Source organism: Stegostoma tigrinum, chromosome 5 (genome assembly GCF_030684315.1).
Source record: "Stegostoma tigrinum isolate sSteTig4 chromosome 5, sSteTig4.hap1, whole genome shotgun sequence".
In the NCBI taxonomy this organism is placed as follows: domain Eukaryota; kingdom Metazoa; phylum Chordata; class Chondrichthyes; order Orectolobiformes; family Stegostomatidae; genus Stegostoma; species Stegostoma tigrinum.
This window is the reverse complement of record NC_081358.1, coordinates 72,447,883-72,461,018: the sequence shown is the minus strand read 5'-3', so window position 1 is coordinate 72,461,018 and position 13,136 is coordinate 72,447,883. Positions and strand designations below refer to the sequence as shown.

Sequence of the window (13,136 nt, the reverse complement as noted above, 5' to 3'; positions counted from 1 at the left end):
AAACACCAAGGTTGTATAGGACAGACACCTCTAGAAAGGAATTATTGGGAAGGAAAGAGGCAGAATTGCACCGAAGATCTAAGAACTGGGACACCATTTGATCCTGAGACCAAAAGGCCATCCTCATTACCAAAGCGATGGTCAGTGCAGATGACTGTTGGTCAGATCATGGCTTATCCCTCATAATGTCCATCAAAATCCACCAGAAACAGCTGGGAAAGATGAAGAAACAGTTCAGAAAACAGTTCAGCCTTGAGCAGCTTCAAGTGCAAGCAGACTAACGAACCTCCAACAATATTTCCATCAAAGTCTCCAAAAAGTTCATTTTTTTTGGAGTGGAAGAAATTTGGGAAGAGCTGAAGACAGCCTTCATCTCATGCTGTGAAGAAATAATCGGCGACACGACCAAGACAGGTTTGATGAAAATGACTGTGTTGCCCAAGACCTCATCCTGAAAAAAGAGAGAGCTCTCCATGCCTGGCAAAACGCCAAAGTGAAGAACTCAAATGGCAAAAGCAGAGTTACAAACAAGAATGAGGGAAATTATGAACCAAGAGTGGACTGAGAAAGCTATGGAGCTGCAACTTCTTGCTGACAAGCACATCACCCAGGATTTCTTCACTGACACCAGTACAATATATGAACCCACAACCCTTGGCCTTAAACTGATGCAAGTAAGGGTAGAACTCTTTGGAGAGACAGAGAAAATATCAGATTCTGACGAAGTGGGCATTTAAGTGAACTCCTAAACAGCGATACAATCATCGAGGACATATTTGAAGAAATCTCCCAGCTTCCCATCAGAGCTGATCTTGGACTCCCACCTAGTGTGGCAGAAGTGAAGCCACCACTATACACATGAAGAATGGAAAAGCTGCAGGAGCAGACAGATTCTAGTAATGATTTTCAACTTGGAGAAGCAGAGCCTGTCATATCCATCAACTGTATTTGAAATCCTGGGAAATGAAGAAATCCCTGTGGATCTCAGTGATGCTGTAATCCTCACCTTTTTTGAGAAGAAGACAAAATGGACTGTGGTACCCAAGGAATCTCCCTACTCTCCATTGCCGGAAAGATCATCCCCTGAATCTCCCCTCGGCGCTTTCTTCAGTCTCTGAGGAAATTCTCCTGAAACCAGTGTGGCTTCCGCAAATTTGTGTAATTGTGGACATGATTTTCACATATTTGCAACTCTAAGAGAAGCACCAGAAACAACATCCACTGCTCTATATGGCCTTCACTTATCTGACCAAGTTTTGTGACTCAGTTACAAAATGTTATGGAAGACACTGTTAGCAGTTAGCTCTCGAGTGAAATTCAATAACATCCTCTCTGCAACAAGATGTTGGTGACGGCCCTCACTGAAGGTAATGTGACGGATTACTTTGAGGTCAATACAGGAGTCAAGCAGTGATGTGTCTTCACTAATTGTTTCACTTTGTAAACCTGATATATAATCCACAGTTGACTGTAAACTTTACAATGCCTAATTTTCATACCTATTTCAGGGCAAAGATTCAAATAGAATCTTGGGAAACTGAGGGAAGATCTTTCCCTTCTGAGAGGTGCCAAGCAAAGAAAACAATGGGATGGGTTGGCCTGAGAAAGAAATGCACTCGTTTCTTGTCACTTCATTGTTTAAGATCTGGGTGAGAAGATCCAATGGGGACTTTCACTTAATGGTCACCTACCTTGCCAGCAGTTGAGAAATGTTTCAAGCTTCCTGACTGGGAAACAGTGGTACCCTGCTCACTGGTAGGTGAGGAAACCTCCTACTACTCCAATTTGAGGCACGTATAGGGGCAAGAGTGTGGCCACTGAAAGCCAGCTGTACTTTTGCCTCTCACCCTGTGTTCTGAATTTGGTGACAAGAAGATAGAAACAACTTATCTTCTCGCTGCTAGATCCCCTGAGGAGCAGATCTCAACCAGTACATTTTAGGACCCAGAAGCCACCAGCCCTAATAGATAAATTTCAAGATCTCTGACAGCACAAGATAAATGGTTTCATCTGCCTGTCTGGTCTTAATGAGCTGATGGATGGGCGATGGGGTGAGTTATCCCAGCAGCAGGGATAGTGTTAGTCACCACCTAACAAATTTGTTCCTTCACTTAGAAAAAATGTTGGAAAATTGCATCCAGACTCTCCATTTTGGCAATTTTTATTGACACAGTTTGCAATTCACACCAGCAGGTTGATGCTCTTGATGTCACTATTGATGTGCACTGACATGAGGTGTTGAACAAGTACCTTCAGTGGTGTGCTATTTGGTAACTCCAGGTGGACGATCACACTCACTAGCATTTACGATGATTCTATGATTGTATTAAGTAGGCTTGCATCATCATGAGTTTGATTTCAGTGACGAGCCAGTGGTAAATACAGAGAGTTTGGATTGTTTGGCTGGGTTAGGGGCTAAATTCTACAAGAGATTAAAGTATTATTAAAGTATATGTGGTAAATTTAGCACACTAGTCTCAGACAGACCCTTATCTCACTTAAACCTAATGTACAATTCCATTATGTTACGAAAGCCTAATCTCTGTGACTGCAGAAGTCATTGCTCTAAGAAATTGTTCCAAACACGCTGTATGAGCTAATTTTCCAGGCTGCCTATGCTGATCCGATTCCTCCAATATATATGTAGATTAAAATTTCCCATGGCAATTGTAATTTCTTTCTTAGGAGTTCCATTTATTTTTTGTGTACCCCCAGTTCTACATAGTAGATACTGTTTGGAGGCCTGTGAATACTCCCACAGTTGACTTCTTCCCTTGGCGGATTCTTATCTCTACCGAAAAAGATTCTAATCTTACTCTTTAGAACTAAGGTAATCTCTCACTATTGCACGAATGTTATCCTTAATTCACAGAAGAACAGCACCATTCTTTCCTAGCTTCCTGTTCTACCAAAATGTCAAGTATGATTGGATAGTCAGATCCCAATGTTAGGTAACTTTCAGTCATGTATCTGTAATGGCTGTCAGGCCATATGTATTTCTATTTGACCTGATAAATCTGTTTTTTTCTGAAGCTTATAAGTGCAAAGCCTTTAGTTGGTCTTTATACTCTTTTTGCTAGCTCTGGCATTACCTGTTGTTGAAGTGTTAGTTTGGCACTTTCCTGCTGTGCTCTGATTGTCATAACCATCTTACTTTTTTGCCTTGACCTTTAATTTACAACCTCTTCCACATAGTTGCACATGCAAACCCTTTATATTCTTTCTTGCATAGCAATCCAAATTCTTGTACGGGTTGTTAGATATTTATTGATTGTTCACTACTATGTTGTTTCTTCACAGGAGCAAACTATCAATCATGAAAAATGTAAGGACTTTTGGCTGTTTGTGATTGATTCATCACTGCAGTCTGCAGGTCACGATCCTGGATTACCTAAAACACTCTCAGTCTATGTTACCTCAAGTTGCATTGTCGGGCCTGAAGTTATGAAATCACTGAATGATGAAACATCCAGCAACATTTCCTTCAAGGATGCCATTGTCGAGAAAGGTAACGGCTGACAGTGTGTACTTCAAATTTATTTTTTTTTGGTTTCAAATTATTCACTAAATTAAAGTATTGTGGAAAGAGAAGGTCATACCAAACTATGGTTTCATTAAAATACTTAAATTATTTTCGGAAAGCTAGAATAAAAAAGTAAGAAAAATACAAAGGAAGGAAGTTGGATGAGTGTAACAGCAATTTAATTTGAAAAGAAATTTCCTCACAAGACGTCCCAGAATATTTCATGAAGAAATAGAATGAACAAATATCAGCACGTGAGAGAGAAATTTGGAGAGTTGATTGAAATGTGTAGTCCAAAAAATTATCTGTAAGTTATTTAATTAAGGAGGACAGATAATTAGGTTAAATTCAGGGAGAGAGAGAGAGGAACTGCAATTGAGAGCTCTGTCACCAGTGATGTGATGAAAAGGTGTCAGCTCATTATGAATCAAGCTACCTTGAAACTAATAGTCCCTGAATTTCACCCAGGATCCTGCACAAATCAGCATAGAAATGGGAGGATAGAATTGTTGAATGCATGGCTATAGAAAGATGGCACAGGAGGACAGTTCAGTTCTAGGGATATTGGGGCCAGTTCTGGGGAAAATGGGATCAGTATCGGCAGAACAGATTGCAACTGAACAAAGCTGGAACCAGTTTCCTTGCAGGGTGAATTTCTAATACCATTTGAAAAGGTTTAAGCTACTCAGTAGTGGTGTGAGGACCAGCTCATAATATTTGAAAAGGGCACCTGGATAAGCAGCGAATGTGGTGAGACAGGTAGCGCAACAGGAATTATTATTAGTAATCCCACAACTAACAGATCAGTTCTAAATTCTGCAGTCTTGTTGCATCTAATCTTAACTGGTAGTGGACAATTAAACAGAAGGATTAGAAAACCCACCACACCAGTACAAAAGACAAGGGTAAAACATTTACTGTCTTCAGCTAGAAATGCTCGGTGAATTTTGGCCTTCTCCTTAGACTCCTAGCATCAAAAGTAAAAATCTTCAACCAAGTCAATTCACTTGATGTGATATCAAGAAACAGCTGAAGATACGAGATACTGCACAGGCTCTGGGCCTTGAAAACATTCTAGCAATAATGCTGAAGATGTGCTGTAGAGCCAGCCATGTCCCTAGGCAAGTTATTCCATTAGACCTACAAAACTAGCATATTTTTGGCATATCCAAACGACCCAGTTACTGCCCTGTTGGTGTTCTCGTGATCATCAGAAAAGTAGTGAAGCTGTCATCAATAGTACTATCAAGTAGCACTTGTAAAGGAATAACCTGCTCACTATAAATATATTTGATCTATTCTCTGCTTTCTCGAAGAATTCCTTTACAAGATCTTGAATCTTAAAGATACTTACTTCTGTCATATTGTGATTCCAGCCGATAGCAATAATGGACAAAGCAGATCATAGAGTGAAAGCTGGCTTGATAGATCGTATGGATTATTTTTCTTTTAGTTTCTGCAAAGTCAATCACTGAACACATTCACAAAGACTTCCAAAGTATGTGTAACAAAGGAACATAAATCTCTAGCGTTTTGCAGTAGATATGTAGCTCAGGTTGTAGGTGTTGAGGTCGGTTGGCTCGCCGAGCTGGTTTCTTGTTTTGCCGACGTTTTGTTACCATGCTGGGTAACATCCTCAGTCCATCCTCCAATGAAGCGTCAGTGTGTTCTTCCGCCTGGTTTTTAAACAATGGGGTCCGTTGAGATGGTTTGCCTCACTTCTGGTTTTCCTTCGTAATGGAAACTTCCACTACGAAGGAAAACCGGAAGTGAGACAATCCATCTCAATGGACCCCATAGTTTAAAGACCAGGCGGAAGAACACGCTGAAGCTTCATTGGAGGCTGCACTGAAGATGTTCCCCAGCATGGTAACGAAACATCTGCAAAACAAGAAACCAGCTCGGTGAGCCAACCAACCTCAAAAAGGAACATAAGGTTAATTGCACAAAAGTGAAACACGATCTGTATTGTGGTACACAACTATCTTTGAAATAATTTCATTAATAAATCACAAAGAAATATTCAACAATTTTACCACAATAATAACCTTACAGGCATTCAACCTTTACTGAAGCATTGTATAAGCACAGGAAGTAGGAGCAGAAGTAGGTCCTCAAATCTGCCATCAAGAAGATCATGGCTGACCTGTTAGTGTTTCAAATTCTACATTCCCATCTACCCTCAATAACTTTTGATTCCCTTGCCTAACAAGAATCTATATACCTTTACCTTAAAATATTCAATGACCATGCTTCTTCCACCCTTTAAGTCACAGAATTTCAAAGTTGCAGAATTGATCAAAAACAAGTTTTCTCTGACCTAAAAGAACTGCCCCTAATTTTTAAACAGTGCACCTCCATTTTGCATTCACCCACAAGAGGAAACATACTTTTGATGTAGACCTTGTCAAGACTTTCAAGATCTGGTATAGTTCAGTAAAGTTACCCTGATTCTTCTAAGCTCCTGTGAAAAAAAGCTTGGTCTATCCAGCTCATCCATCTAGTAAGTTTCCCCCGACCTACCCAGCTGTGGTCTCACGAATGCCCTGTGTAATTGAAGGAGAACATCCCTGCTTTTAACTTTAATTCCTCTCATAACAAAAAATAGCACGGCTTTTAGTTGCCATTAGTCATCCCTGCCTCTATGTTAAAGCTTCATGCTCAGCTAGCGTGGCCATAATCAGTTTCCTTTTGGAAAATTTCTGCTGTGCATTTGTAAGAAGTGATTTTCTTTAGTTTACATCTGAGCCAAGCCCTTTAAAACCAACTTTTAACTCAGCTGCCTTATGACTTAACATGAATTCCCTAAACTGATGTTTTCAATATCCTTCTGTTTCTGGACAGTTCTTGCCACTGACTTGTCCAAAGCCCTGACTGCCTGGTGACTGCTACCAACAGGAACTTCCTATTATTAGTCATCTTCTCTCTGAATGAACTTGATACTTCTTTCTGTCTCCCCATGTTGTAAACCCAAATCAGCATTATTTTCACAGGTGGTTTGCTTGGTATTTAGCTAAAAATAATTACTTCTTGGAATTGTTTTGAATTCACTGTTCAAAATTACTTTCCGACGTTGGAAAATAAAACATTAGACCTTCATGGAACTGAAAATTATATGGATTTTTCTTGTACTTTCCTCCAACCAAGTTCTCAAATAGAAATAATAGTAACATGTTGCAAATCTTTATCACAGGGGCCACCCATAAGTATGCCAAAGTACCCCAGAGAATTCTCTTCAGCCCCAAAAGTAAAACTTTCCTTCACTGTCTGTGCTTGTCTGTGCATGCCTCAGTTTCTAGTTTTGATTGCTTTTAAATGCTTCTAATCTTATCTATTATTTACTTTCTTATGTAATATGATATTGTCGGGCCTACTGCAAATTCTCCAACTAAGCTCAAATTAAGTAACCTCCTGTCTGCTCCACAAGATACCGAATGAGATTGGGCCTCACCCACTTTCCACGCAGTGATGAAGTTAGTGTTTTATCCTGCTGACAGTGCAGATTTCTCGTCATTGACTTTTACTAACTTTTCTCCGTAGGCTGCAAACCATGCAAGGTCCAAAAACCTCTCCCAGAAAATCTCCAGGTATCTTGAAACCAGGGAGCCTTCCTAAGCATCATCCTTCTCTATGATGATATTGTGTTCTGAGCATGTTTTATATTCCATCAATTTTATGGACTAGAGTTTGAAGGATTGTGGCGATATCTGTTTTTTTTCAGTGGGTCACAGAAATGAAACATTGGCTTTCTTTTTAAAATAAGATATTTCTTGGAAACCACATGGTTACAGGTAAATGCTAGTGTCCTTTGCTTGAATTCACTTTAGGGACAACACGGAGACTGTTATAAGTGAGTTAGTGTATGAGTACTTCACATCTGTCTTTACCAAGGAAGAAGATGCTACCTTGCTTGTGGTGAAAGCGGAAACAATAGACACTTGATGGATTTAAAATTGATGAGGAAAATTGATAAGGAAAAGACATTAGGTTATGCTTAAAGCTCATAAGGGACCAGGACCACTCGAAATGCTTCTAAGGCCGCTGAGGAAAGCGAATTTGGAGGTTGTGAAAACATTGGTGAGAATTTTTCAGTCCTTTTTAATGCGGTGTTGCCGGAAGACTGAGGAATGGAAAATGTCACAGCTGCATTCAATAAGAGAAATGTGGAAGATTTAGCTGACTTACTTTAAGAGGTAAGCCCACCATCTACAGGCCACAGGCCCGTCAGTTTAATCTTTGAGATTTTGGAAGTGATGATTCAGGATATACTTGGGCAAATACAAATTAAGAAAGGAAAGTCAGTGTGGATTTGCTCAGGAAAAATCTGTCCAGTGAACATACCTGATTTTTTTTTGATGAGAAAACAGAGGGAACAGATGAGGGTAGTGTCGTTGATGTGGTGTACACAAACTTAGAAGAGATATTTGATGAAATATCACACAACAGACTTGTGGGCAAAGTTAGAGCCAGTGGAACAAAGGAACAGTGACATGAGTAACAGTTTGGCTGAATGACAGGAAACAAAATATACTTATGAACAGCTGTTTTTCAGATTGTAGGAAGAGTTATAAATAAGATTTCCCCAGGGTTAGTGTTAGAATCCCTGCTCTCTATTATATTAATGACCGAACATTGAATGTCTAAGACTCAATTCCAAGATGTGCATATGATACAAAACTTGTTAGCATTGTGTATTATGGAAAAATTATTAAACTTCAAATGTCTTGGGGATGTTTGTGCAATAAGTATTGAAGGTAGCATGGCAGATTTAGGGTTTGGCTAATAAAACATGTAGGATCCTATAAATAGGGGCATGGTGTTTAAGAGCAAGCAGGTTTTGCTGAACCTGAACTAAACACTTGTTTAGCCTGTACAGGAGCATTGTACAGCAGCACACTTATAAAGAATTTAAGGGATTGGTTAGCTCAGTTGACTGGACAGCTGGTTTGAGCTGCAGAGTGATGCAAACAGCGCGGATTCAGTGACAATATCAGATAATGTTACTGTGAAGATCCAACTTCCTCAGCCTCACACTCGCCTGAGGCATGGTGACCCTCAGGTTGAACCATCACGAGTCAACAATCTGTAATGAAAGAGCAGCTGTACTGTGGCAACTTTAATGTAACTTGAATAATTTAATTCCTTTCTGCAGTACACAATGCATTTCCATGAGATTTTCATTTTTTCAGTTTAAAATTTCTTACAAGGAGGAGTAGAAAGAGAACTACTGAGGTTTACTTTTAACAAGTTTACTCTGAAGATCTTACTTCAATGTTTCAATTTAGCAGCTGTACATCTGCAGGTTTGTCTAATAACAATTTCGTAAAAAGTGGAAATGAGAATATTTTATTTGTTAAATCTCATTTTTTTCTACAAAACACTTACTTTGTTTGCGTGTGGTATCTTGTCATACAAAGTCACATTTTCTCTTATTCTGTAGGCTCTATTGTGTGCGTTGAGGGTACCGTAATTTCAGTCAACAAATTGGTGTTGCAAAGAGATGAAAATCAGAAAATCTCTTCATTGACTGGAAACGTTGTCCTTAATGAACTCAGTGCTATGACCAAAGTAAATTCTTTGTGTACAGTCCAAGGTGAGCCTGTGTTTTTACCTCTTTGTTTGATTATATATTAATACTGTTGCTCCAATATAGGTGCTGCAAGTTAAAAGAAAATCTCACAAAATAGATTGATTCCAGAATATCTTAATTGTGCAGATTTCTTTTCTGGATGACAAAGTTTCAAGATGCTGTACCAGTCTGGTTTATAAGAAGATATGCACTGTAGTTAGATTTACTATGAATTCAATTTGTAGAGATTTTCGTATCCAACTTCTTCAGAGATGTTATTATATGCCTCTGGAGTAGGTGGGATTTGAACCCAGGCCTCCCAGTCCAGAGAGAGAAACAACTACTGCATCAGTTCAGTTTGTAAGCTGTTACATAGGCGATCCCTAGGGACAACCTGAACCCTCTAAATGTGACTTAAATTCCTTCCAAGCATTGTTATCACTATTCAACAACAACAAAAACAAAGTTTCTTGAAAAGCACAGCAGGTCCGGCAGCATCTGTGAAGGATAAAACAGAGTTAACGCTTTGGGTCCGGTGACCCTTCCTCAGGAACGTTTAGTTCTGAGGAAGGGTCACCAGACCCGAAACAGTAACGCTGTTTTTTCCTTCACAAATGCTGCCAGACCTGCTGGGCTTTTCTAGCAACTTTGTTTTTCTTCCTGATTTATACCATCCACTTTTTTTTTTCGGTTTTTGTGATCACTCTTCTCTGGATTTCCTGTTATTACTCGTCAAGATGCCCTTCCATTGTTTCTCCTTCCTTTTAAAATCCTAATCGATGACTCTTATTGGCGGAACAGTGAGCTAACAATAAAAGCCTTTACCGTGGTGTAATTTAAATTGAGCTGAAATCCTGATATTGGGTATTGTGACTCATCTAAAAGCTCCACCCTTGCCTCCCAGACATTCGTTTTTGTTCTGTATTTAACTGGTAGGTTTCAAGCCTTTTGTTTGTCTTCAGTAACAGAGATGTAATTAGATGTTAATTGTTTCTAATCGAACAAATAAACTGGCAATTATTAAGCACCATTCTTAGGGCTGTTGTGACACATTGTAGTATCTCTGCCTCTGAACCAAGAGGCCTGGTTTCAAGTCCTACGTGGTCCATGAGTGTGTGACAACATCTCTGAACAGATAAGCAACTTTCTTGTCTTTGGAATGCTCTGAAACGTAACCTCGAAATAGGAGCAGGTATAGGCCAGCTAAATACTTTTGAGTCTGCTCTGTTATTCAATGAGTCAGTAACTGATCTACCATAACCACCTTCCTACACTATCCCTATATTCCTTGATTCTCTTAGAATTCAAAAATCTATTAACATATCTGTACTATACCCAACAAATAATGTAGAAAATCCCAATGATTCACAACCTTTTGATTGAAGGCAGTCTTTTTCTTCACAATCCTACATAATGGCACAGTGGCTCAGTGGTTAACACTGCTACATCACAGCTCCAGGAACCCGGGTTGGATTCCACCATCTGGCAACTGTCTGTGTGGAGTTTGCACTTTCTCCCCATGCCTGTGTGGGTTTCCTCCGGGTGCTCCGGTTTCCTCCCAGTCCAAAGATGTGCAGGTTGGGTGGATTGGCCAAACTAAATTGCCCATAGTGTTCAAGGATGTGTAGATGAGGTGGATTATAGGGGATGGGGCTGGATGAGAGGTAGGAGCCTCGGTCTGGACTTGTTGGGCCAAAGGGCCTGTTTCCATACTGTAGGGATTTTATGATGAACTGGTCCAATGTTCTGAGGCTGTGAAGCCTAGATCAAGCCTCATCAATTAGTGAAAGTATTCACTGGCATTTTCCCTGTTGAATCTATTTAGGTTTTATTTATTTCTGTGAGATTATATTTCTCATTCTTCTAAACTCTAAAGAATATTGACCTAGCTGTCTTAATCTTTTCTCAAAGTGCAAGCATATTCTTCCTAATGTACTCCAGGTATGGTCACAGTAAAGCTGATATAATTGCAGTAAAACTTTTGTTTTAATTCTTAAACACCAGTCCTTTTATTGCAATTGCTTGTTGTACCTTCTTATTAACTTTTTTGTGATTTGTGTATGAAGTGTCTCAGAATATTCATAATTTTTTGCACATTAAATCCCATTTGCCATGTTCTTGCCTCTTCAGTTAACCTGCCTAAATTCTTTTGCAGCCCATCTGCTCATAAACTTATTGTTTTGTACCAACTTTGTACTGTGAATAAACGGGAATACGTTGCACTTGGTACCGTCAACTAAATAACTGACATACTTTATAGGTAACTGAAGACTAAATAACTGACATACTTTATAGGTAACTGAAGCCCAAATATAGATCATTGTGGTATCCCATTAGGCATAGCCTGTTAACCGAAAATTTATTTGTTTATTCCTGCTGTATTTTCCCATCTATTAATTAAGGTCAGCTCACACCAATATATTAATCTCAATCCTAAAAGTCCAACTTTTGTGTAAATAAAAGCCTCCTGTGTGACCCATTTCTGAAAATCTTTTTGAAAATCCAGCACAATAGATGACTATTTTTCACCTTATTCCTTCTGCTCTTTCATAAGTCACTGTTGATTCTGCCCAATAGAATTACCAGTATTAGTACCCTGTTAACATAACCTTGATCTTGGTTAACCTTCAAGACATATTGATTAGTTTTGAAGTATATTTACAGTGGCATTGGTAATTGTGACAGCCGATTTGTACATTGTGAGGACCTCCAGACATCAATACGATAAAGCATCGTGTGATCTGTTTTTATGTTTGGTCAGAACAGGAAAACTGCACTTCTTGCTTTAATTAATGCCATGGGATCTTTCAAACTGCCTAAGCAGGCAGATGGCTTTGACGTCTTATCTGAGACTTAGTGCTTCCAGTAATGTCATGTGAAATAACTCCACTGAGGCCAGTATTCCATCACCAAATCACCCTTTATTTGGTGGAGAATCCTCGGTAGTGAGCCAGCTTTCAGAGTGAACCGCTGACATTCCTGTTGATATCTGTCAACCAGAGGTCCCTGATTGGACTAGATTAACACCCCACATCAGAACTCATTTATGAGGTCCACCTGGCTGCCCTTGTTACAACCACTACATCACTCACTCACTGAGTCCAAGGGCACGTGCTGATTTTTTTTTGTAGATCCTTCAGCAGTGTTTTAGCAGAGGGCCAGGTTCCTCTAACTCTGCCTCTGATATAGGTGCCGTGTAACGCAATAGCTTACCTCTTGGTCCAGAATGTTTCCCAAAAAATTCATTCCCCTTCTCACGCAGCACAGGTGTCCAAGCAATGAAATTCACTATGTCCAGGTTGACAGGGCTGTTAAGAAGGCATACAGTGTTTTAGCTTTTATTAATAGAGGGATCGAGTTCCGGCACCAAGAGGTTATGGTGAAGCTGTACAAAACTCTGGTGCGGCTGCACTTGGAGTATTGCGTACAGTTCTGGTCACCGCATTATAAGAAGGATGTGGAAGCTTTGGAAAGGGTGCAGAGGAGATTTACTAGGATGTTGCCTGGTATGGAGGGAAGGTCTTACGAAGAAAGGCTGAGGGACTTGAGGCTGTTTTCATTAGAGAGAAGAAGGTTGAGAGGTGACTTAATTGAAACATATAAAATAATCAGAGGGTTAGATAGGGTGGATAGGGAGACCCTTTTTCTTAGGATGGTGACGGCGAGCACGAGGGGGCATAGCTCTAAATTGAGGGGCGAAAGATATAGGACAGATGTCAGAGGTAGTTTCTTTACTCAGAGAGTAGTAAGGGTATGTAATTCTTTGCCTGGAACTGTAGTAGATTCACCAACTTTAGGTACATTTAAGTCGTCATTGGCTAAGCATATGGACGTACATGGAATAGTGTAGGTTAGATGGGCTTGAGATTGTATGACAGGTCGGCACAACATCGAGGGCCGAAGGGCCTGTACTGTGCTGGAATGTTCTATGTTCTATGAGTTTCCAAGGTATCTTCAACACTTGACAGAGAGGGAGAACCCACAGGTTCCAGAACCGTCCGAAAGGCTGTTGAGAAGCCAGGCATGTTTTGCTCCTGCACTATT

The 13,136-nt window shown here is 39.8% G+C and overlaps 1 protein-coding gene across 6 annotated transcripts in view; it reads left to right on the top strand.

Moving 5' to 3' along the window:
- The window catches only part of spidr (scaffold protein involved in DNA repair), a 252,990-nt gene that overhangs the window by 221,399 nt on the left and 18,455 nt on the right, over nt 1–13,136 (top strand). For all 6 annotated transcript variants that reach the window (XM_048529193.2, XM_048529190.2, XM_048529192.2 and 3 more), the window contains 2 exons: nt 3,301–3,508; nt 8,964–9,116. In XM_048529193.2, the coding sequence (XP_048385150.1) occupies nt 3,301–3,508; nt 8,964–9,116 (361 nt within the window). The remainder of the gene's footprint in view (nt 1–3,300; nt 3,509–8,963; nt 9,117–13,136) is intronic.